The sequence below is a fragment of the Crinia signifera genome, chromosome 4, assembly GCF_055691185.1.
Source record: "Crinia signifera chromosome 4, ASM5569118v1, whole genome shotgun sequence".
Taxonomy (NCBI): Eukaryota; Metazoa; Chordata; class Amphibia; order Anura; family Myobatrachidae; genus Crinia; species Crinia signifera.
Genome location: NC_139220.1, coordinates 7,547,202 through 7,573,512, shown reverse-complemented (window position 1 = coordinate 7,573,512; position 26,311 = coordinate 7,547,202). Strand labels below are relative to the sequence as shown.

The following is a 26,311-nucleotide window of genomic DNA, read 5'->3' as shown; positions in this document are numbered from 1 at the left end:
TGTGAGGTGTACGGAGGTATACAGGCGGTGTGGTGGTGTGTGAGGTGTATGGAGGTATACAGGCTGTGTGGTGGTGTGTGAGGTATATGGAGGTATACAGGCTGTGTGGTGGTGTGTGAGGTATACAGGCTGTGTGGTGGTGTGAGGTATATGGAGGTATACAGGCTGTGTGGTGGTGTGTGAGGTATACAGGCTGTGTGGTGGTGTGTGAGGTATATGGAGGTATACTGGCTGTGTGGTGGTGTGAGGTATATGGAGGTATACTGGCTTTGTGGTGGTGTGTGAGGTGTATGGAGGTATACTGGCTGTGTGGTGGTGTGAGGTATATTGAGGTATACAGGCTGTGTGGTGGTGGTGTGTGAGGTATATGGAGGTATACAGGCTGTGTGGTGGTGTGTGAGGTATACAGGCTGTGTGGTGGTGTGAGGTATATGGAGGTATACAGGCTGTGTGGTGGTGTGTGAGGTATACAGGCTGTGTGGTGGTGTGTGAGGTATATGGAGGTATACTGGCTGTGTGGTGGTGTGAGGTATATGGAGGTATACTGGCTTTGTGGTGGTGTGTGAGGTGTATGGAGGTATACTGGCTGTGTGGTGGTGTGAGGTATATTGAGGTATACAGGCTGTGTGGTGGTGGTGTGTGAGGTATATGGAGGTATACAGGCTGTGTGGTGGTGTGTGAGGTGTATGGAGGTATACAGGCTGTGTGGTGGTGTGTGAGGTATATGGAGGTATACAGGCTGTGTGGTGGTGTGTGAGGTATACAGGCTGTGTGGTGGTGTGAGGTATACGGAGGTATACAGGCTGTGTGGTGGTGTGTGAGGTATATGGAGGTATACAGGCTGTGTGGTGGTGTGTGAGGTATATGGAGGTATACAGGCTGTGTGAGGTATATGGAGGTATACAGGCTGTGTGGTGGTGTGTGAGGTGTATGGAGGTATACAGGCAGTGTGGTGGTGTGTGAGGTATATGGAGGTATACAGGCTGTGTGAGGTATATGGAGGTATACAGGCTGTGTGGTGGTGTGTGAGGTATATGGAGGTATACAGGCTGTGAGGTATATGGAGGTATACAGGCTGTGTGGTGGTGTGTGAGGTATATGGAGGTATACAGGCTGTGTGGTGGTGTGTGAGGTGTATGGAGGTATACTGGCTGTGTGGTGGTGTGTGAGGTATATGGAGGTATACAGGCTGTGTGGTGGTGTGTGAGGTATATGGAGGTATACAGGCAGTGTGGTGGTGTGTGAGGTATATGGAGGTATACAGGCTGTGTGGTGGTGTGTGAGGTATATGGAGGTATACAGGCTGTGTGGTGGTGTGAGGTATATTGAGGTACACTGGCTGTGTGGTGGTGTGTGAGGTGTACGGAGGTATACAGGCGGTGTGGTGGTGTGAGGTATATGGAGTTATACAGGCTGTGTGGTGGTGTGTGAGGTATATGGAGGTATACTGGCTTTGTGGTGGTGTGTGAGGTATATGGAGGTATACTGGCTGTGTGGTGGTGTGAGGTATATTGAGGTACACTGGCTGTGTGGTGGTGTGTGAGGTGTACGGAGGTATACAGGCGGTGTGGTGGTGTGAGGTATATGGAGTTATACAGGCTGTGTGGTGGTGTGTGAGGTATATGGAGGTATACTGGCTTTGTGGTGGTGTGTGAGGTATATTGAGGTATACTGGCTGTGTGGTGGTGTTAGGTATATTGAGGTACACTGGCTGTGTGGTGGTGTGTGAGGTGTACGGAGGTATACAGGCGGTGTGGTGGTGTGTGAGGTGTACGGAGGTATACAGGCGGTGTGGTGGTGTGTGAGGTGTATGGAGGTATACAGGCTGTGTGGTGGTGTGTGAGGTATATGGAGGTATACAGCCTGTGTGGTGGTGTGTGAGGTATATGGAGGTATACTGGCTGTGTGGTGGTGTGAGGTATATTGAGGTATACAGGCTATGTGGTGGTGTGTGAGGTGTGTGGTGGTTTGTGAGGTGTACGGAGGTATACAGGCGGTGTGGTGGTGTGTGAGGTGTATGGAGGTATACAGGATGTGTGGTGGTGTGTGAGGTATATGGAGGTATACAGGCTGTGTGGTGGTGTGTGAGGTATACAGGCTGTGTGGTGGTGTGAGGTATATGGAGGTATACAGGCTGTGTGGTGGTGTGTGAGGTATACAGGCTGTGTGGTGGTGTGTGAGGTATATGGAGGTATACTGGCTGTGTGGTGGTGTGAGGTATATGGAGGTATACTGGCTTTGTGGTGGTGTGTGAGGTGTATGGAGGTATACTGGCTGTGTGGTGGTGTGAGGTATATTGAGGTATACAGGCTGTGTGGTGGTGTGTGAGGTATATGGAGGTATACAGGCTGTGTGGTGGTGTGTGAGGTATATGGAGGTATACAGGCTGTGTGGTGGTGTGTGAGGTATACAGGCTGTGTGGTGGTGTGAGGTATACGGAGGTATACAGGCTGTGTGTTGGTGTGTGAGGTATATTGAGGTATACAGGCTGTGTGGTGGTGTGTGAGGTATATGGAGGTATACAGGCTGTGTGGTAGTGTGTGAGGTGTATGGAGGTATACAGGCAGTGTGGTGGTGTGTGAGGTATATGGAGGTATACAGGCTGTGTGGTGGTGTGTGAGGTATATGGAGGTATACAGGCTGTGAGGTATATGGAGGTATACAGGCTGTGTGGTGGTGTGAGGTATATGGAGGTATACAGGCTGTGTGGTGGTGTGTGAGGTGTATGGAGGTATACTGGCTGTGTGGTGGTGTGTGAGGTATATGGAGGTATACAGGCTGTGTGGTGGTGTGTGAGGTATATGGAGGTATACAGGCTGTGTGGTGGTGTGTGAGGTATACAGGCTGTGTGGTGGTGTGTGAGGTATACAGGCTGTGTGGTGGTGTGTGAGGTGTATGGAGGTATACAGGCTGTGTGGTGGTGTGTGAGGTATATGGAGGTATACAGGCTGTGTGAGGTGTATGGGGGTACACTGGCTGTGTGGTGGTGTGTGAGGTATATGGAGGTATACTGGCTGTGTGGTGGTGTAAGGTATATTGAGGTATACAGGCTATGTGGTGGTGTGTGAGGTGTATGGAGGTATACAGGCTGTGTGGTGGTGTGTGAGGTATATGGAGGTATACAGGCTGTGTGAGGTATACGGAGGTATACAGGCTGTGTGTTGGTGTGTGAGGTATATTGAGGTATACAGGCTGTGTGGTGGTGTGTGAGGTATATGGAGGTATACAGGCTGTGTGGTAGTGTGTGAGGTGTATGGAGGTATACAGGCAGTGTGGTGGTGTGTGAGGTATATGGAGGTATACAGGCTGTGTGAGGTATATGGAGGTATACAGGCTGTGTGGTGGTGTGTGAGGTATATGGAGGTATACAGGCTGTGAGGTATATGGAGGTGTACAGGCTGTGTGGTGGTGTGAGGTATATGGAGGTATACAGGCTGTGTGGTGGTGTGTGAGGTGTATGGAGGTATACTGGCTGTGTGGTGGTGTGTGAGGTATATGGAGGTATACAGGCTGTGTGGTGGTGTGTGAGGTATATGGAGGTATACAGGCTGTGTGGTGGTGTGTGAGGTATACAGGCTGTGTGGTGGTGTGTGAGGTATACAGGCTGTGTGGTGGTGTGTGAGGTGTATGGAGGTATACTGGCTGTGTGGTGGTGTGTGAGGTATATGGAGGAATACAGGCTGTGTGAGGTATACAGGCTGTGTGGTGGTGTGTGAGGTATACAGGCTGTGTGGGGGGGTGTTAGTTATATGGAGGGAATGTTACACACAGACCCCGCCTACTGCGATCACACTTTGTGGGTGCCGAACCCATTCCAGTGCTCAGAATCTACTGCAGGCAGCTGACACTAAAACCGTTGGCTGCCATCCACACATAGCGCTGGGTATACTGTCTGTGCATGTCTCCCTTCCTGCAGCCGTCCCCCACCCCCCCCCCCCCCCCCCTACAGTCAGAGCCCACGCTGTCCCTGCACAGTCATGCACAAAGCATCCAACAGTTCTATCCGGAACGTCGTCAGCGCTGAGACCGCGCGCAGGGGAATTCTCCAGTGAGGCACATTGCGCAATTTCATGGGAAATCTTCTCACTACTTTGTTGCTGGAGGGGCCTGAACTTCCCCGTCCTGTTTTAACCCTTTAAGATGGATCCAGGCAAATCTCTGAGGAGGTTCCAGCCCCTGCAGCCTGTGTGCCAGACAGGTGTGACCGGTAATCGGGAACACCCCGTTAGTTGCTTCACCTGTCTGACAATTGCAGTATTATTCATTTGAATGAAGAAAATAAAAATAACGTTTGTGGTGCACCTCGATAAATGCAAAATATCGGATTGATTTTTGTACATAGCAAATGCGTTCACATTTAGGTGTCGGTGTAACTGCCGACTCACCTGCCATAATGCAGCGACGACGCCCACTAAGGCGAGGATAACGCGCCAATCTGTGTCTGCGTAGCATTGCCAATCAGCGCCCATTTCACCGACCCTCCCCATCCCACAAACCCAGACTTCCTGTCAATGAACTTGCGAACGTCTTGCGATCAGAGTAATGGCTGATGTTTGTAGCCGTTTCATCATGCGCTCTATGATCTGTATGCGGCCATTGCGTGATTGGTCGCCGTGCAAACCCCCATTGTACTGAGCATGCGCACTGCAAGTCCACACAAGATACCCTGCGTCAGCCCCTAACTGTACGGATCCAATATGTCTGCCCGTAACAGATAAATGGGTACTTGTTTCCTAGCACGACCACACCGATTTGCACTGGGGTGATCGTGTCGGAAAAATCGCGTCGGTCGATTTTTACATTGAATCAAATGTGAATAGGGTCCCTGGGACCCTATTTTACATTGGATTCAATGTAAAGTAGTCCCCAGACCCCCAATTTTACCCCCTCAATGGCACCCCACGATTGACGCCAACCCGAAGCGTGGCGAGCGCAGCGGTACGCGTCCTCCGACCTTTTCATTCCCCTACTATACACGTCGGCGTGGAGTTGAGAATATAAAGTGTGGCGAGCGCAGCGAGCCACCGAGCCCGAAGCGTGGCGAGCGCAGCGTATAACTTCACAGGTATACGGGTCCCCTCGTGGGGCTCGCTGCGCTCGCCACACTATATATTCTCAACTCCACGCCGACGTGTATAGTAGGGGAATGAAAAGGTCGGAGGACGCGTACCGCTGCGCTCGCCACGCTTCGGGTTGGCGTCAATCGTGGGGTGACGTTCACAATGGGGTTGCGTAACCCATGACGGGGCCATATACAATGTGAAATGGGTCATATTGGCCCATTTCACATTGTTTCCTATGTAAAATGGACTTAATCAAGTCCATCTCATCTTGTGCCATTATAATGGCACAAGACCGACGCGATGCTCCCGATTTCAATGTTAAAAATATTTTAACATTGAAGCCTATGGGGAAATCGCGTCGGTCGCTTTGGGGGACATGTTAATGCACGCGACCGAGGCGATGCCCCCGATTTTGCCTTTGCCGGCAAAATGGACCTGATTTCAAAGGAAATCGGGTCCATCGCGGGCATCGTGTACCTTAACTTTAAGGAACACGATGCCCGCGATTGTGGCCGTTCTAGGAAACAAGTACCGATAAATGTACTGTCCCGCGCATGTTCATTGTACATTTCGCGGATAAAGCCCCTCTGCCTGCAAAGTTATTATTAAGTTTCCCATATTTATATACATGAGCTATTTAAAACTCACGCATATGAGAAATGGTGCTCAGTCAGCTCCCAACTGCCATGGGTTAAAAAAATGACAGTGTGGAGCTGATAGGCTGGAGCACCTTTTAAATTGCACCTTTTTTAAATCCCAGCTCACCGACCCTGGTCAAGAGCAGGCCTGGAGTGTTGGGATTTAAGACCCATTTTGACCCTCTCTCACCAAAGAAAAACCCAGGTTTTCCAGCAAATTCCCGGGTTGAAAAGATTTAACCCGGTAATTTAGTTGTGGTGTGAAAGGGGTATTCGTTCCCTTCCAGAAGTCCAGCTGAGACTGTCCCCCACTCTCCCCCATCCCCTACAGAAGGGAAATTTCCTATGTGAGGACACGAAGTGGAAAGAATTTCCTGCGTGGGACGATGAGGTTTCCTGCCGCAAACCTCTTGGATGGAACCTGTATTTCCTAATGGGATTCTGAATGAAATTCACTATCGGACATCTGTTCGCTCTCTGGTGACTAGACCCCGCCAGCCCTGGACTACGGACGTACACATCCCCGGCTGGGAACAACCTAATATACTATTCCTATCATCTGAGTGTGCGCAAGTGTCATATCCTAATAATACTCATGGGTCATGTCGGATTGCTCTGGGGGACTGCGCACGTTTTTGGGGTGATCGATGTGCCGGGTCAGCTCCCTGACTTGTCACCGTCCGCAGAGTAAATAGACATTCGGCTGACTGGGGATTAGGGCAGAGATCTGTACCACCAGCAGCGCAGGCCGGATCTGGTTCCCAGTAATGATATTTCCCAGGAGCACCAGGACTGCGCGGCCTGAGGCAGCGTGGAAACAGCAATACAGTCACATGAGGCGGATCATGGCGGAGAGATGTTTGCCTCCAGAGAAACCTCCTCACATGATCACCCGGTGGGAGAGGACGATACTCTGATTATGGAGAGTTTCCTGGGTTGGGGGCAGATGATAACGGATCTAGGTGTGACCAGTGTGAGGTGTAGCCGGCCGTGAACTGTTCCTGTCCCAAACATACGGGTTCCTCATTCTGTTACACAGCATCCGGGGGTTTATTGCACAGATATTAGGAAGATGTTGGGTTGGTCTTGAGTAAAATGTAAAGGGCAATGGAGTATAAGAACTGTAAATAAAGTAACAGAGAGACTACCTAAATAATCATATATTGGGTTTTTTAGTCAGCAGAGAAAGTTTTGTTGTTGTGGAACTATAAGATCCAGGGCACTACCTAGGACCTTGATGGCTAACCTTGACACTCCAGCTGTTGTTGAACTACACATCCCAGCATGCCCTGCATTAGCATTAGAAAGAGATAAAGTGCCAGTCAGCTCACAACTGTAAAACCCAGCCTGGGCCACACTTACAGAGTGCACATTTCTACCCCTATACATCACCTACAAATGGTTGACATACTATAGGTTGACATTGACAGAATTGTCGACACTAGCAAAATGTCGAGATAAACATGGTCAGTACATGAAAAAGTCGACAAGTTTTTAGTGTTTTGTTTTTTTTACCGACTTGTTTATACGTGACCATTCCAGTGGACCTGGTGGTGTTATTATATGCTAATTACCCCCCAGCTCTCCCCACCTGGTGCAGGCGGTTCGGCCTGGACTCCAGCATCAGTCTGGTGCGAGTTATGGCTCCTGATGAAGGCTGTGTTTACATGCGGTTTCCATGGACACCGGGGTAAAGGTGCCCATACACTAGTAAGATTTATCTTCAGATCTGGCTGGTTGGAACAAAAACATGGTTATGGATGAGTGACAGTTTGTCAGTTCTCCAGCATTTCCAAGCAAATGGTCAACTGTCATTTGATCTCATCCATAACCATGTTTCTGTTCCAACCAGACAGATCTGAAGATAAATCTGCGTGTGTATGGCCACCGTATCTGTCCGGGGCTGCGCTGTGTTATAGCCGCTCACAGATACGTCTGTTTCCTCCTCCAATCAGGAGCTTCCTGGAGAGATGAGGTGCAGTGAGGGGCGGCTCTCACCGGCATCTACTAATAGGGTCTCATACCCACTTAATCCTTTGCATGTGTCTAATGCTGATATTAACCCTTTGCGTGCCAACAGGTAGTAGTAGTAGTAGTAGTAGTACGTTTATTTATAGGGCGCCGCAAAGTGTCCGCAGCGCCGTACATAGCAAACAAAAAAATGACGAGGTAACGTACAGGGTGTGTTGAAAAATACAGTATACAAAATACAGGGTGTGGTATAACACCCTGACAGTCATTACCCCGATGACAGAATCCCAACTGCGGGGGGCTCAGACAGCGGGGGGAGAGCAACAAAGCCCCTTGCGGGCTCGCTACACTCACCACATATTTTATTCTCCCTCTATGGGGGTCGTGGACCCCCACAAGGGAGAATAGCCGCTGCCCGTCTGTCGGGCTTTTAGCAGTCGGGGTAATGACTGTTGGAATCCCTACTGCCGGTGAGTCCTCTGGCACCCGCGCCAACATCTGTGAGCAATGTGCATTATATCCACTACAAAATCCCAGCGTCGCTCACGTTTGTTATATCAATTCAAATAAATAATGTGTAAAAAAGATGATTGGACGTAGCCCCAAAGTCCAGTCACCTTCTGGAGGTGGCGGCGTATGAGGAGCATAGAACTAACCTTTCTCCCTGATCCTATTGGTTGCAGGTCTCCCCCCCTCGCACTGGTCGCGGGATGACGTGACGCAGTGGCTGCGCTGGGCAGAGAGCGAGTTCTCCCTACATCCCATAGACAATAACACCTTTGAGATGAACGGCAAAGCTCTGCTGCTCCTCACCAAGGAAGACTTCAGATACCGCTGCCATCACTCAGGTGAGTCCATGCTGATTGGTTGCTATGGGCAACTGCATTGCTCTAGCAGGTTTGGTACATCTCCCTGGCTCAGGCTCTTGGGGGTCGGTCCAATCAACCACAGCGGTAGCAGCGATACAATTCTCCTCCCTCGTGGCCGGATCTCATCCCCAACTCTCACTATCCCTGCAATGAAGTCACGGGTAATTTGATTGGCCCCCTAGGTGTATGAATGTTAATAAAAGACAACGGCTTAGTGGTCTGACAGTTGGGGTAAATTTACTAAGCTGGGAGTTCTATTGAAGTTGGAATGTTGCCTGTAGCAACCAATCAGATTCCACTAATAATTGTATTAGCACCTTCCAACAGAACACCCATCTTAGTAAGTTTATCAAGGTAAAATATATTTGTATATTATTGTCCCCTGGCGCCACCTATTGTAACTCACACAGAACTACAGTATGTAACAGGATTCTGTTTTAGGGATAGCCCCAATGTGCGATGGTGTGCACCACATACAGTGCCCCCCCCCATCCACGTAACTATGGATAATACTAATGTGTAATTACTAAGTAGTAACAGAAGTTCTAGGAAATACAGAAGTGCATTCACACCACAGTCTTCCTGCTTCAGTGTGATAGGAGCCTCCTGTTCCTTATTCATCTCCTGATATACTCTGTGCTGCTGGGGACCCTGCTCCTCCCACTATAAAACTCTCAGTCTGTGGCTTCCTGCTGCCCCCATTCCCCTCCTCACATCTTGTTGCTGCCCCTGTCACATGCAGCCCTGTCCTCACTGACACATCACTCATCTCCTGATATACTCTGTGCTGCTGGGGACCCTGCTCCTCCCACTATATAACTCTCAGTCTGTGGCATCCTGCTGCCTCCATTCCCCTCCTCACGTCATGTCACTGCCCCTGTCACATGCAGCCCTGTCCTCACTGACACATCACTCATCTCCTGATATACTCTGTGCTGCTGGGGACCCTGCTCCTCCCACTATATAACTCTCAGTCTGTGGCTTCCTGCTGCCCCCATTCCCCTCCTCACATCATGTCACCGCTCCTGTCACATGCAGCCCTGTCCTCACTGACACATCACTCATCTCCTGATATACTCTGTGCTGCTGGGGACCCTGCTCCTCCCACTATATATCTCTCAGTATGTGCCTTCCTGCTGCCTCCATTCCCCTCCTCACATCATGTCACCGCTCCTGTCACATGCAGTCCTGTCCTCACTGACACATCCCTCATCTCCTGATATACTCTGTGCTGCTGGGGACCCTGCCCCTCCCACTATATAACTCTCAGTCTGTGGCTCCCTGCTGCCTCCATTCCCCTCCTCACATCATGTCACTGCCCCTGTCACATGCAGCCCTGTCCTCACTGACACATCACTCATCTCCTGATATACTCTGTGCTGCTGGGGGCCCTGCTCCTCCCACTATATAACTCTCAGTCTGTGGCTTCCTGCTGCCTCCTTTCCCCTCCTCACATCATGTCACTGCCCCTGTCACATGCAGCCCTGTCCTCACTGACACATCACTCATCTCCTGATATACTCTGTGCTGCTGGGGACCCTGCTCCTCTCACTATATAACTCTCAGTCTGTGGCTTCCTGCTGCCTCCATTCCCCTCCTCACATCATGTCACTGCCCCTGTCACATGCAGCCCTGTCCTCACTGACACATCACTCATCTCCTGATATACTCTGTGCTGCTGGGGACCCTGCTCCTCCCACTATATAACTCTCAGTCTGTGGCTCCCTGCTGCCCCCATTCCCCCCCTCCCATCATGTCACTGCCCCTGTCACATGCAGCCCTGTCCTCATTGACACATCACTCATCTCCTGATATACTCTGTGCTGCTGGGGACCCTGCTCCTCCCACTATATAACTCTCAGTCTGTGGCTTCCTGCTGCCTCCATTCCCCTCCTCACATCATGTCACTGCCCCTGTCACATGCAGCCCTGTCCTCACTAACACATCCCTCATCTCCTGATATACTCTGTGCTGCTGGGGACCTGCTCGGGTTCCTATATGGTAACTGCATCCCTTGTGTATGTGAGATCCTGTGCTCCTATATGACACCCTGTGTGCACTGGAACGTGTGTATAGATATTGCAGTGAGTGTTGTACACATTACAGTAACACAGATGTTGCGCTGCAGGTGACGTATTGTACGAAGTTCTGCAGCACATCCTGCGACAGCGGAAACCGCGCCCGTCTCACTCATCCGTGTATCACACTGGAAACTCTTTTCACAGCCAGCCCGAGGTTATGCTGCACCAGAACCACCATGATGGTAAGTGCTAGGGGTATGTGGCGCCTCTGCGGAATACAGTGACTTTATCTCTCTCCCGAGTCTTATGCTGCCCATACACTTATTCCATCAGAATTAAAATAAATAAATAAATACTGGGTATCCCTCTAATTGGTTGAGCTCTCTCAGCCAATCAAAGGGCTGCCCAGTGTTTCAAACAATTCTGCCGCCACCGCTGACCCCCCCCACCCACTAGCGCTCGTTCACAGCGCTAAAGTACCCAGACGGACACCAGCAGTGGTCTCTCCGGCCCCCTCTCCCCAATCCCGATGTGTTCCCAGTGCCCCTCACCCGCAGATTGCATCCGAGCGATCGCATGTGGTTAAAATCGCTCCTGCAGTTCGATCGATATTATAGATATACTATAGCACATACTATCTATCGACGCGACACTCGATGGCGGGCCCGCGCATCACGAGGAAGGGTCCCTATAATATGCATACAATTCATCAAACAGACTGGAGGGACTGTGATGTTATTTCTGCCATTAATATTTGGAATGTTGTTCCCTAGATCACCTTCAACACAGACCCCTGAGAACCCCCTCCGATGTCCACCTGCAGAACACCCCCACCATAGAGCTGCGGCATCGGTCCCACTCCCCTCTGTCTTCTAACCACCACCCCTCCCCAGACCCTGAGCCCCGCCCCCTGCGCTCACCACTGGACAGCAACCTCCGTCGTCCCTCTCCCGCTGATCGCCTCCACCGCTTGCAAAGTGAAACCAACCACCACAGCCAGGACCCTTACCCCTTATCCGTGTCCCCTGCTGAGACCAACCACTGTCCTGCTGAAACTATCCCCAAATCCAGCAGCCCGCGCCAGGAGAACCATCGGGTCATTCAGCTTATGCCCAGCCCCATCATGCACCCGCTGCTTCTCAATCCGCGCCATCCTGTGGAATTTAAGCAGCCGCGGCTGGGACCAGATGACGGGCAGCAGCGAGAGGGAAAACCCATGAACTTATCTCACAGAGAGGAGATGGCGTACATGAACCACGTCATGGTATCTATCTCTCCCCCCGAGGAGCAGGTCATCCCCATGGGAAGGATCGCGGGTACGTAAGCTGTATCTGAGGGCGCCGGCGCCATGTGAGATGTTGGGGGGGGGGGGTATTTACTTGTAAATGTTTTGTAGGGAGCGGGTATGTTATATGTGGGTGTTAGTAGAATGTAGGGATAGTAGTGTAGGGAACGGGGGACCTGGTGTGATATGTGGGTGTTAGTAGAATGTGTAGGAATATTAGTGTAGGGAGAGGAGGACCCGGTGTGATATGTGGGTGTTAGTAGAATGTGTAGGGATATTAGTGTAGGGATCAGAGGACCCGGTGTGATATGTGGGTGTTAGTAGAATGTGTAGGGATATTAGAGTAGGGAGCGGCGGACCCGGTGTGATATGTGGGTGTTAGTAGAATGTGTAGGGATATTAGTGTAGGGATCAGAGGACCAGGTGTGATATGTGGGTGTTAGTAGAATGTGTAGAGATATTAGAGTAGGGAGCGGCGGACCCGGTGTGATATGTGGGTGTTAGTAGAATGTGTAGGGATATTAGTGTAGGGATCAGAGGACCAGGTGTGATATGTGGGTGTTAGTAGAATGTGTAGGGATATTAGTGTAGGGATCAGAGGACCAGGTGTGATATGTGGGTGTTAGTAGAATGTGTAGAGATATTAGAGTAGGGAGCGGCGGACCCGGTGTGATATGTGGGTGTTAGTAGAATGTGTAGGGATATTAGTGTAGGGATCAGAGGACCAGGTGTGATATGTGGGTGTTAGTAGAATGTGTAGGGATATTAGTGTAGGGATCAGAGGACCAGGTGTGATATGTGGGTGTTAGTAGAATGTGTAGAGATATTAGTGTCGGGAGCGGAGGACCCGGTGTGATATGTGGGTGTTAGTAGAATGTGTAGGGATATTAGTGTAGGGATCAGAGGACCAGGTGTGATATGTGGGTGTTAGTAGAATGTGTAGGGATATTAGTGTAGGGATCAGAGGACCAGGTGTGATATGTGGGTGTTAGTAGAATGTGTAGAGATATTAGTGTCGGGAGCGGAGGACCCGGTGTGATATGTGGGTGTTAGTAGAATGTGTAGGGATATTAGTGTAGGGATCAGAGGACCAGGTGTGATATGTGGGTGTTAGTATAATGTGTAGGAATATTAGTGTAGGGAGCGAAGGACCCGGTGTGATATGTGGGTGTTAGTAGAATGTGTAGGGATCGGAGGACCAGGTGTGATATGTGGGTGTTAGTAGAATGTGTAGAGATATTAGAGTAGGGAGCGGCGGACCCGGTGTGATATGTGGGTGTTAGTAGAATGTGTAGGGATATTAGTGTAGGGATCAGAGGACCAGGTGTGATATGTGGCTGTTAGAATGTGTAGGGATATTAGTGTGTGATGTGTTGATTTGGAGCATTAATGTGCAGTCATTGTGTGTGTGTGTTTGTGTGATCTTTTCCTGATTGTTCCGTTTGTCTTCCCCTCGCTCCAGACTGCCGTCTGCTCTGGGACTACGTCTACCAGCTCCTGTCTGACACCAGATACGAGAACTTTATCCGCTGGGAAGATAAGGAATCCATGGTTTTCCGAATCATGGATCCCAATGGTTTGGCGCGCCTCTGGGGGAACCACAAGGTATTACATGCACTTACTCTGTCTATCTTACCGGATCCCTTGTCTGTCTCTTCTTCCCCACCACCTCTGCCTCTTTTTGCCCGCAACCTCTGCCCCTTTTTGCCCGCCATCTCTTCAGTTTTTGCCCACTGCCTCTTTTTACCCACAAACTCTGCCTCTTCTTGTCCGTCCCACCTACCTATAATTGTCTGTCACGCCTGCCTCTTCTCCCCGCCACGTCTGCCTCTTCTCCCCGCCACGTCTGCCTCTTCTCCCCGCCACGTCTGCCTCTTCTCCCCGCCACGTCTGCCTCTTCTCTCCCCGGCCATGTCTGCCTCTTCTCTCCCCCGCCATTTCTGCCTCTTCTCTCCCCCGCCACTTCTGCCTCTTCTCTCTCCCGCCAGGCCTGCCTCCTCTCTCCCCCGCCACATCTGCCTCTTCTCTCCCCCGCCACGTCTGCCTCTTCTCTCTCCCTCCAGGCCTGCCTCCTCTCTCCCCCGCCACGTCTGCCTCCTCTCTCCCCACCACATCTGCCTCCTCTCTCCCCCACCACTTCTGGCTCTTCTCTCTCCCGCCAGGCCTGCCTCCTCTCTCCCCCACCACATCTGCCTCTTCTCTCTCCCACCAGGCCTGCCTCTTCTCTCCCCCGCCACATCTGCCTCTTCTCTCCCCCGCCACATCTGCCTCTTCTCTCCCCCGCCACATCTGCCTCTTCTCTCCCCCGCCACGTCTGCCTCTTCTCTCCCCCGCCACGTCTGCCTCTTCTCTCCCCCGCCACATCTGCCTCTTCTCTCCCCCGCCACGCCTGCCTCTTCTCTCCCCTGCAACGCCTGCCTCTTCTCTCCCCCGCCACGTCTGCCTCTTCTCTCCCCCGCCACTTCTGCCTCTTCTCTCCCCCTGCCACGCCTGCCTCTTCTCTCCCCCGCCACGCCTGCCTCTTCTCTCCCCCGCCACGCCTGCCTCTTCTCTCCCCCGCCACGCCTGCCTCTTCTCTCCCAAGCCACGCCTGCCTCTTCTCTCCCCTGCCACGCCTGCCTCTTCTCTCCCCTGCCACGCCTGCCTCTTCTCTCCCAAGCCACGCCTGCCTCTTCTCTCCCCGGCCACGCCTGCCTCTTCTCTCCCCGGCCATGCCTGCCTCTTCTCTCCCCTGCCACGCCTGCCTCTTCTCTCCCCTGCCACGCCTGCCTCTTCTCTCCCCTGCCACGCCTGCCTCTTCTCTCCCAAGCCACGCCTGCCTCTTCTCTCCCAAGCCACGCCTGCCTCTTCTCTCCCAAGCCACGCCTGCCTCTTCTCTCCCCGGCCACGCCTGCCTCTTCTCTCCCCCGACACTTCTGCCTCTTCTCTCCCCCGCCACGCCTGCCTCTTCTCTCCCCCGCCACGCCTGCCTCTTCTCTCCCCCGCCACGCCTGCCTCTTCTCTCCCCCGCCACGCCTGCCTCTTCTCTCCCCCGCCACGCCTGCCTCTTCTCTCCCCCGCCACGCCTGCCTCTTCTCTCCCCCGCCACACCTGCCTCTTCTCTCCCCCGCCACACCTGCCTCTTCTCTCCCCCGCCACGCCTGCCTCTTCTCCCCCGCCACGTCTGTCTAGATGCAGAAAGCTTCTTACTCCTCTCTCTCCTCTGCACACAGAACAGGACAAACATGACATATGAGAAGATGTCTCGGGCGCTCCGCCATTACTACAAACTGAACATCATCCGCAAGGAGCCCGGCCAGCGGTTACTCTTCAGGTAACGGTTCCGGACTCTGGGGTATAGATCATCTTAGTGAGAACTTTATACTTCTCTTTATCCTATTGGAGTGGTCTCATTGTAAATATTAAGGTACAAACATGGAATATTAGTATAGGTCTTATGCAGTATATACATATTGGGGGTGATTCCGGTTGGTGTGCAAAAGCAAACTCCTTTAATAGACAAAACCATGTGCACTGCAGGGGGGCAGATGTAACAGGTGCAGAGAGAGTTAGATTTGGGTGGGTTTTTTTTTGTTTCTGTGCAGGGTAAATACAGGCTGCTTTATTCTTACACTGCAATATAGATATGATTTTGAACACACCTCCCCCAAATCTAACTCTCTCTGCACCTGTTACATCTGCCCCACCTGCAGTGCAGCATTGTTTTGTTCATTAAAAAAGGAGTTTGCAAACCAACCTGAATCACCCCATTATACGGATGCCTTCAGAGGTCACCCTCCAGTGCAGTTGGCATTATTTGAGCGGACCACCACTAGGACAAAGAGGCGGTGGTGTACCAGAGGGTAACCTACAGCTATATATAGGGGGAAATACACTGATTGTTATTTACAGTCTCACCCCCAGCGCGCACAGGCGGGCCCAGCATCACCCCCAGCCCGCACAGGTGGGCCCAGCATCACCCCCAGCCCGCACAGGTGGGCTCAGCATCACCCCCAGCCCGCACAGGTGGGCCCAGCATCACCCCCAGCGCGCACAGGTGGGCCCAGCATCACCCCCAGAGCACACAGGCGGGCCCGTTCTCACCCCCAGAGCACACAGGCGGGCCCGTTCTCACCCCCAGCGCGCACAGTCGGGCCCGTTCTCACCCCCAGCGCGCACAGTCGGGCCCGTTCTCACCCCCAGCGCGCACAGTCGGGCCCGTTCTCACCCCCAGCGCGCACAGGTGGGCCCGTTCTCACCCCCAGCGCGCACAGGTGGGCCCATTTTCACCCCCAGCGCGCACAGGTGGGCCCGTTCTCACCCCCAGCGCGCACAGGTGGGCCCGTTCTCACCCCCAGCGCGCACAGGTGGGCCCGTTCTCACCCCCAGCGCGCACAGGTGGGCCCGTTCTCACCCCCAGCGCGCACAGGTGGGCCCAGCATTACCCCCAGCGCGCACAGGTGGGCCCAGCATTACCCCCAGCGCGCACAGGTGGGCCCAGCATTACCCCCAGCGCGCACAGGTGGGCCCAGCATTACCCCCAGCGCGCACAGGTGGGCCCAGCATTACCCCCAGCGCGCACAGGTGGGCCCAGCATTACCCCCAGCGCGCACAGGTGGGCCCAGCATTACCCCCAGCGCGCACAGGTGGGCCCAGCATTACCCCCAGCGCGCACAGGTGGGCCCAGCATTACCCCCAGCGCGCACAGGTGGGCCCAGCATTACCCCCAGCGCGCACAGGTGGGCCCAGCATTACCCCCAGCGCGCACAGGCGGGCCCAGCATTACCCCCAGCGCGCACAGGCGGGCCCAGCATTGCCCCCAGCGCGCACAGGCGGGCCCAGCATTACCCCCAGCGCGCACAGACGGGCCCGTTCTCACCCCCAGCGCGCACAGACGGGCCCGTTCTCACCCCCAGCGCGCACAGGCGGGCCCGTTCTCACCCCCAGCGCGCACAGGCGGGCCCGTTCTCACCCCCAGCGCGCACAGGCGGGCCCGTTCTCACCCCCAGCGCGCACAGGCGGGCCCGTTCTCACCCCCAGCGCGCACAGGCGGGCCCGTTCTCACCCCCAGCGCGAACAGGCGGGCCCGTTCTCACCCCCAGCGCGCACAGGCGGGCCCGTTCTCACCCCCAGCGCGCACAGGCGGGCCCGTTCTCACCCCCAGCGCGCACAGGTGGGCCCAGCATCACCCCCAGCGCGCACAGGTGGGCCCAGCATCACCCCCAGCGCGCACAGGTGGGCCCAGCATTACCCCCAGCGCGCACAGGTGGGCCCGGTCTCACCCCCAGCGTGCACAGGTGGGCCCAGTATCACCCAGCATTACCCCCAGCGCGCACAGGCGGGCCCGGTCTCACCCCCAGAGCGCACAGGCGGGCCCGTTCTCACCCCCAGCGCGCACAGGCGGGCCCGTTCTCACCCCCAGCGCGCACAGGCGGGCCCGTTCTCACCCCCAGCGCGCACAGGCGGGCCCGTTCTCACCCCCAGCGCGCACAGGCGGGCCCGTTCTCACCCCCAGCGCGCACAGGCGGGCCCGTTCTCACCCCCAGCGCGCACAGGCGGGCCCGTTCTCACCCCCAGCGCGCACAGGCGGGCCCGTTCTCACCCCCAGCGCGCACAGGCGGGCCCGTTCTCACCCCCAGCGCGCACAGGCGGGCCCGTTCTCACCCCCAGCGCGCACAGGCGGGCCCGTTCTCACCCCCAGCGCGCACAGGCGGTCCCGTTCTCACCCCCAGCGCGAACAGGCGGGCCCGTTCTCACCCCCAGCGCGCACAGGCGGGCCCGTTCTCACCCCCAGCGCGCACAGGCGGGCCCGTTCTCACCCCCAGCGCGCACAGGCGGGCCCAGCATCACCCCCAGAGCGCACAGGCGGGCCCGTTCTCACCCCCAGCGCGCACAGGCGGGCCCGTTCTCACCCCCAGCGCGCACAGGCGGGCCCGTTCTCACCCCCAGCGCGCACAGGCGGGCCCGTTCTCACCCCCAGCGCGCACAGGCGGGCCCGTTCTCACCCCCAGCGCGCACAGGCGGGCCCGTTCTCACCCCCAGCGCGCACAGGCGGGCCCGTTCTCACCCCCAGCGCGCACAGGCGGGCCCGTTCTCACCCCCAGCGCGCACTGGCGGGCCCGTTCTCACCCCCAGCGCGCACAGGCGGGCCCGTTCTCACCCCCAGCGCGCACAGGCGGGCCCGTTCTCACCCCCAGCGCGCACAGGCGGGCCCGTTCTCACCCCCAGCGCGCACAGGCGGGCCCGTTCTCACCCCCAGCGCGCACAGGCGGGCCCGTTCTCACCCCCAGCGCGCACAGGCAGGCCCGTTCTCACCCCCAGCGCGCACAGGCGGGCCCGTTCTCACCCCCAGCGCGCACAGGCGGGCCCAGCATCACCCCCAGCGCGCACAGGTGGGCCCAGCATCACCCCCAGCGCGCACAGGTGGGCCCAGCATTACCCCCAGCGCGCACAGGTGGGCCCGGTCTCACCCCCAGCGTGCACAGGTGGGCCCAGTATCACCCAGCATTACCCCCAGCGCGCACAGGCGGGCCCGGTCTCACCCCCAGAGCGCACAGGCGGGCCCGTTCTCACCCCCAGCGCGCACAGGCGGGCCCGTTCTCACCCCCAGCGCGCACAGGCGGGCCCGTTCTCACCCCCAGCGCGCACAGGCGGGCCCGTTCTCACCCCCAGCGCGCACAGGCGGGCCCGTTCTCACCCCCAGCGCGCACAGGCGGGCCCGTTCTCACCCCCAGCGCGCACAGGCGGGCCCGTTCTCACCCCCAGCGCGCACAGGCGGGCCCGTTCTCACCCCCAGCGCGCACAGGCGGGCCCGTTCTCACCCCCAGCGCGCACAGGCGGGCCCGTTCTCACCCCCAGCGCGCACAGGCGGGCCCGTTCTCACCCCCAGCGCGAACAGGCGGGCCCGTTCTCACCCCCAGCGCGCACAGGCGGGCCCGTTCTCACCCCCAGCGCGCACAGGCGGGCCCGTTCTCACCCCCAGCGCGCACAGGCGGGCCCGTTCTCACCCCCAGAGCGCACAGGCGGGCCCGTTCTCACCCCCAGCGCGCACAGGCGGGCCCGTTCTCACCCCCAGCGCGCACAGGCGGGCCCGTTCTCACCCCCAGCGCGCACAGGCGGGCCCGTTCTCACCCCCAGCGCGCACAGGCGGGCCCGTTCTCACCCCCAGCGCGCACAGGCGGGCCCGTTCTCACCCCCAGCGCGCACAGGCGGGCCCGTTCTCACCCCCAGCGCGCACAGGCGGGCCCGTTCTCACCCCCAGCGCGCACAGGCGGGCCCGTTTTCACCCCCAGCGCGCACAGGCGGGCCCGTTTTCACCCCCAGCGCGCACAGGCGGGCCCGTTCTCACCCCCAGCGCGCACAGGCGGGCCCGTTCTCACCCCCAGCGCGCACAGGCGGGCCCGTTCTCACCCCCAGCGCGCACAGGCGGGCCCGTTCTCACCCCCAGCGCGCACAGGCGGGCCCGTTCTCACCCCCAGCGCGCACAGGCGGGCCCGTTCTCACCCCCAGCGCGCACAGGCGGGCCCGTTCTCACCCCCAGCGCGCACAGGCGGGCCCGGTCTCACCCCCAGCGCGCACAGGCGGGCCCGGCATCACCCCCAGCGCGCACAGGCGGGCCCGGCATCACCCCCAGCGCGCACAGGCGGGCCCGGCATCACCCCCAGCGCGCACAGGCGGGCCCGGCATCACCCCCAGCGCGCACAGGCGGGCCCGGCATCACCCCCAGCGCGCACAGGCGGGCCCGGCATCACCCCCAGCGCGCACAGGCGGGCCCGGTCTCACCCCCAGCGCGCACAGGCGGGCCCGGTGTCACCCCCAGCGCGCACAGGCGGGCCCGGTCTCACCTCCAGCGCGCACAGGCGGGCCCGTTCTCACCCCCAGCGCGCACAGGCGGGCCCGTTCTCACCCCCAGCGCGCACAGGCGGGCCCGTTCTCACCCCAGTGAAACCTTTCCTCTTTCCCCGATAGGTTCATGAAGACTCCGGATGAGATAATGAGCGGCCGGACGGACCGTCTGGAGCATCTGGAATCTCAGGAGCTGGACGAGCAATTGTATCAGGAGGATGAATGCTGAAAAAAATAACTCGGCAATGACACGGCATCTGAGCAGGTGGAGGCATCACACGGACTGGATTACAGACAGTGAGCGCGGTGCCTCTCCCACCGACAATGTAAGGCCAATGCTGGGAGTATACCCGCATGACATGGCCGGTTCCTGGTACTCTGAGGGAGAGGCTGCGCGCGCCCAACACCAAGACTTTGGAATCGATGTTGATATTGACGTCCATTCCTGTATATGCCGTATAATGGGAAGTATTTGCACTGGAGAGAGAGATAGTGAGGACGACGCACTGTGACCGCGGTGGCGCACTGGGATTTGGATCCGTGCGCCCCCGCTTTTTGACACGATTTTTCTCTAATCTTTTTTATCACTTGTAAATTGCACTAGACGCCTTTTACCTGCGGTCTGCCGGTGCCTCACGCCGACGGTGGCGACACTCTATGGCTCCGGTCGCTGCTTCCATAACACGGCGGCGTGCGAGGTGGTGCCGGATTCCACGCCTTCCCTGCGACACTGTGGCTAACTCCCTGCGCCCTGTTCTGTACACACGACATTACCTCCTGTTCCCTTTTTCCTTCACTTCCTCCACCATGAACTCCTTGTTTTCATTCCTGTAAGGGACACATGAGGCATTGTCACGCACGGGGCGCAGTCATCGGCCTGGCCGCAAAGGGATTTTTATTTTGACAGTTTTCTACATTTTTGATTTTTAAATTTTGGGTTCTTTCTTTCTTTTTTTTCTTTTTTTTAACGGATGATTTGTTGTACAGAAAAAAATACATGAAATGTGATTTGACAAGTGCCACGAACCCGCTTCCGTGTCTTATTGTTTCCGTGTACCCATCACTGAACCACTAGTCATGCAGCAATTCACTAGGAACCGGTGTTATTACTGAGGTACGAGGTACTGAGTATCGAGGCTGCCATCACCACCTCGGAAACTAATTTAGAAATCGCACAGCATGAGGATAAAGGTCTGAGGAAAGTAGTGTGCCCAGCAGTAATGTCCCGACCATTGTACAGGTGTGCAGGCAGCAGTAATATACCGACCATTGTACAGGTGTGCGCCCAGCAGTAATATCCCGACCATTGTACAGGTGTGCGCCCAGCAGTAATGTCCCGACCATTGTACAGGTGTGCGCCCAGCAGTAATGTCCCGACCATTGTACAGGTGTGCGATTAGCAGTAATGCCCGACCATTGTACAGTTGTGCGCCCAGCAGTAATGTCCCGACCATTGTACAGGTGTGTGCCCAGCAGTAATATCCCGACCATTGTACAGGTGTGCGCCCATCAGTAATGTCCCGACCATTGTACAGGTGTGTGCCCAGCAGTAATATCCCGACCATTGTACAGGTGTGTGCCCAGCAGTAATGTCCAGACCATTGTACAGGTGTGCGCCCAGCAGTAATGTCCCGACCATTGTACAGGTGTGTGCCCAGCAGTAATGTCCCGACCATTGTACAGGTGTGCGCCCAGCAGTAATGTCCCGACCATTGTACAGGTTTACGCCCAGCAGTGATGTGCCAACCATTGTCCAGGTGTGCGCCCAGCAGTAATGTCCCGACCATTGTACAGGTGTGCGTCCAGCAGTAATATCCCGACCATTGTACAGGTGTGAGTCCAGCAGTAATTTCCCGACCATTGTACAGGTGTGCAGGTAGCAGTAATGTCCCGACCATTGTACAGGTGTGCGCCCAGCAGTAATGTCCCGACCATTGTCCAGGTGTGCGCCCAGCAGTAATGTCCCGACCATTGTACAGGTGTGCGTCCAGCAGTAATATCCCGAACATTGTACAGGTGTGAGTCCAGCAGTAATTTCCCGACCATTGTACAGGTGTGCAGGTAGCAGTAATGTCCCGACCATTGTACAGTTGTGCGCCCAGCAGTAATGTCCCGACCATTGTACAGGTGTGCGCCCAGCAGTAATGTCCCGACCATTGTACAGGTGTGCGCCCAGCAGTAATGTCCCGACCATTGTACAGGTGTGCGCCCAGCAGTAATATCCCGACCATTGTACAGGTATGCGCCCAGCAGTAACATCCAGACCATTGTACAGGTGTGTGCCCAGCAGTAATGTCCCGACCATTGTACAGGTGTGTGCCCAGCAGTAATATCCCGACCATTGTACAGGTGTGTGCCCAGCAGTAACGTCCCGACCATTGTACAGGTGTGCGTCCAGCAGTAATATCCCGACCATTGTACAGGTGTGCGTCCAGCAGTAATATCCCAACCATTGTACAGGTGTGCGCCCAGCAGTAATGTCCCGACCATTGTACAGGTGTGCGCCCAGCAGTAATGTCTTAACCATTGTACAGGTGTGCGCCCAGCAGTAATGTCCCGACCATTGTACAGGTGTGCGCCCAGCAGTAATGTCCCAACCATTGTACAGGTGTGCGCCCAGCAGTAATATCCCGACCATTGTACAGGTGTGTGCCCAGCAGTAATATCCCGACCATTGTACAGGTGTGTGCCCAGCAGTAATGTCCCGACCATTGTACAGGTGTGTGCCCAGCAGTAATGTCCCGACCATTGTACAGGTGTGTGCCCAGCAGTAATGTCCCGACCATTGTACAGGTGTGTGCCCAGCAGTAATGTCCCGACCATTGTACAGGTGTGCGCCCAGCAGTGATGTGCCGACCATTGTACAGGTGTGCGCCCAGCAGTAACGTCCTGACCATTGTACAGGTGTGTGCCCAGCAGTAATGTCCCGACCATTGTACAGGTGTGCACCCAGCAGTAATATCCCGACCATTGTACAGGTGTGCAGGCAGCAGTAATGTTCCGACCATTGTACAGGTGTGCGCCCAACAGTAATGTTCCGACCATTGTACAGGTGTGCGCCCAACAGTAATGTCCTGACCATTTACAGGTGTGCGCCCAGCAGTAATGTCCTGACCATTGTACAGGTGTGTGCCCAGCAGTAACGTCCCGACCATTGTACAGGTGTGCAGGCAGCAGTAACGTCCCGATCATTGTACAGGTGTGCGCCCAGCAGTAATGGCCCGACCATTGTACAGGTGTGCAGGCAGCAGTAATGTCCCGATCATTGTACAGGTGTGCACCCAGCAGTAATATCCCGACCATTGTACAGGTGTGCACCCAGCAGTAATATCCCGACCATTGTACAGGTGTGCAGGTAGCAGTAATGTCCCGACCATTGTCCAGGTGTGCGCCCAGCAGTAATGTCCCGACCATTGTACAGGTGTGCGTCCAGCAGTAATATCCCGAACATTGTACAGGTGTGAGTCCAGCAGTAATTTCCCGACCATTGTACAGGTGTGCAGGTAGCAGTAATGTCCCGACCATTGTACAGTTGTGCGCCCAGCAGTAATGTCCCGACCATTGTACAGGTGTGCGCCCAGCAGTAATGTTCCGGCCATTGTACAGGTGTGCGCCCAGCAGTAATGTCCCGACCATTGTACAGGTGTGCGCCCAGCAGTAATGTCCTGACCATTGTACAGGTGTGCGCCCAGCAGCGATGTGCCGACCATTGTACAGGTGTGCGCCCAGCAGTAACGTCCTGACCATTGTACAGGTGTGCAGGCAGCAGTAATGTCCCGACCATTGTACAGGTGTGTGCCCAGCAGTAATGTCCCGACCATTGTACAGGTGTGCGCCCAGCAGTGATGTGCCGACCATTGTACAGGTGTGCGCCCAGCAGTAACGTCCTGACCATTGTACAGGTGTGTGCCCAGCAGTAATGTCCCGACCATTGTACAGGTGTGCACCCAGCAGTAATATCCCGACCATTGTACAGGTGTGCAGGCAGCAGTAATGTTCCGACCATTGTACAGGTGTGCGCCCAACAGTAATGTTCCGACCATTGTACAGGTGTGCGCCCAACAGTAATGTCCTGACCATTTACAGGTGTGCGCCCAGCAGTAATGTCCTGACCATTGTACAGGTGTGTGCCCAGCAGTAACGTCCCGACCATTGTACAGGTGTGCAGGCAGCAGTAACGTCCCGATCATTGTACAGGTGTGCGCCCAGCAGTAATGGCCCGACCATTGTACAGGTGTGCAGGCAGCAGTAATGTCCCGATCATTGTACAGGTGTGCACCCAGCAGTAATATCCCGACCATTGTACAGGTGTGCACCCAGCAGTAATATCCCGACCATTGTACAGGTGTGCAGGTAGCAGTAATGTCCCGACCATTGTCCAGGTGTGCGCCCAGCAGTAATGTCCCGACCATTGTACAGGTGTGCGTCCAGCAGTAATATCCCGAACATTGTACAGGTGTGAGTCCAGCAGTAATTTCCCGACCATTGTACAGGTGTGCAGGTAGCAGTAATGTCCCGACCATTGTACAGTTGTGCGCCCAGCAGTAATGTCCCGACCATTGTACAGGTGTGCGCCCAGCAGTAATGTTCCGGCCATTGTACAGGTGTGCGCCCAGCAGTAATGTCCCGACCATTGTACAGGTGTGCGCCCAGCAGTAATGTCCTGACCATTGTACAGGTGTGCGCCCAGCAGCGATGTGCCGACCATTGTACAGGTGTGCGCCCAGCAGTAACGTCCTGACCATTGTACAGGTGTGCAGGCAGCAGTAATGTCCCGACCATTGTACAGGTGTGTGCCCAGCAGTAATGTCCCGACCATTGTACAGGTGTGCGCCCAGCAGTGATGTGCCGACCATTGTACAGGTGTGCGCCCAGCAGTAACGTCCTGACCATTGTACAGGTGTGTGCCCAGCAGTAATGTCCCGACCATTGTACAGGTGTGCACCCAGCAGTAATATCCCGACCATTGTACAGGTGTGCAGGCAGCAGTAATGTTCCGACCATTGTACAGGTGTGCGCCCAACAGTAATGTTCCGACCATTGTACAGGTGTGCGCCCAACAGTAATGTCCTGACCATTTACAGGTGTGCGCCCAGCAGTAATGTCCTGACCATTGTACAGGTGTGTGCCCAGCAGTAACGTCCCGACCATTGTACAGGTGTGCAGGCAGCAGTAACGTCCCGATCATTGTACAGGTGTGCGCCCAGCAGTAATGGCCCGACCATTGTACAGGTGTGCAGGCAGCAGTAATGTCCCGATCATTGTACAGGTGTGCACCCAGCAGTAATATCCCGACCATTGTACAGGTGTGCACCCAGCAGTAATATCCCGACCATTGTACAGGTGTGCAGGTAGCAGTAATGTCCCGACCATTGTCCAGGTGTGCGCCCAGCAGTAATGTCCCGACCATTGTACAGGTGTGCGTCCAGCAGTAATATCCCGAACATTGTACAGGTGTGAGTCCAGCAGTAATTTCCCGACCATTGTACAGGTGTGCAGGTAGCAGTAATGTCCCGACCATTGTACAGTTGTGCGCCCAGCAGTAATGTCCCGACCATTGTACAGGTGTGCGCCCAGCAGTAATGTTCCGGCCATTGTACAGGTGTGCGCCCAGCAGTAATGTCCCGACCATTGTACAGGTGTGCGCCCAGCAGTAATGTCCTGACCATTGTACAGGTGTGCGCCCAGCAGCGATGTGCCGACCATTGTACAGGTGTGCGCCCAGCAGTAACGTCCTGACCATTGTACAGGTGTGCAGGCAGCAGTAATGTCCCGACCATTGTACAGGTGTGCGCCCAGCAGTAACGTCCTGACCATTGTACAGGTGTGCAGGCAGCAGTAATGTCCCGACCATTGTACAGGTGTGCAGGCAGCAGTAATGTCCCGACCATTGTACAGGTGTGTGCCCAGCAGTAATGTTCCGACCATTGTACAGGTGTGTGCCCAGCAGTAATATCCCGACCATTGTACAGGTGTGCGCCCAGCAGTAATGTCCCGACCATTGTACAGGTGTGTGCCCAGCAGTAATATCCCGACCATTGTACAGGTGTGCGCCCAGCAGTAACGTCCCGACCATTGTACAGGTGTGCGCCCAGCAGTAACGTCCCGACCATTGTACAGGTGTGCGCCCAGCAGTAATGTCCCGACCATTGTACAGGTGTGCGCCCAGCAGTAATGTCCCGACCATTGTACAGGTGTGCGTCCAGCAGTAATATCCTGACCATTGTACAGGTGTGAGTCCAGCAGTAATTTCCCAACCATTGTACAGGTGTGCAGGTAGCAGTAATGTCCCGACCATTGTACAGGTGTGCGCCCAGCAGTAATGTCCCGACCATTGTCCAGGTGTGCGCCCAGCAGTAATGTCCCGACCATTGTACAGGTGTGTGCCCAGCAGTAATGTCCCGACTATTGTACAGGTGTGCAGGCAGCAGTAATATACCGACCATTGTACAGGTGTGCGCCCAGCAGTAATGTCCCGACCATTGTACAGGTGTGCGTCCAGCAGTAATATCCCGAACATTGTACAGGTGTGAGTCCAGCAGTAATTTCCCGACCATTGTACAGGTGTGCAGGTAGCAGTAATGTCCCGACCATTGTACAGGTGTGCGCCCAGCAGTAATGTCCCGACCATTGTACAGGT

General features: G+C 55.7%; 1 protein-coding gene across 2 annotated transcripts in view; it reads left to right on the top strand.

Moving 5' to 3' along the window:
* The window catches only part of ETV6 (ETS variant transcription factor 6), a 50,617-nt gene extending 29,924 nt beyond the window's left edge, over positions 1-20,693 (top strand). For both annotated transcript variants that reach the window (XM_083180920.1, XM_083180921.1), the window contains exons 3-8: positions 8,356-8,520; positions 10,670-10,804; positions 11,336-11,878; positions 13,310-13,452; positions 15,060-15,160; positions 19,795-20,693. In XM_083180920.1, coding sequence (XP_083037046.1) covers positions 8,356-8,520; positions 10,670-10,804; positions 11,336-11,878; positions 13,310-13,452; positions 15,060-15,160; positions 19,795-19,900 — 1,193 coding nt within the window. In that variant the 3' untranslated portion in view covers positions 19,901-20,693. The remainder of the gene's footprint in view (positions 1-8,355; positions 8,521-10,669; positions 10,805-11,335; positions 11,879-13,309; positions 13,453-15,059; positions 15,161-19,794) is intronic.
* Positions 20,694-26,311: the final 5,618 nt, after the last annotated feature.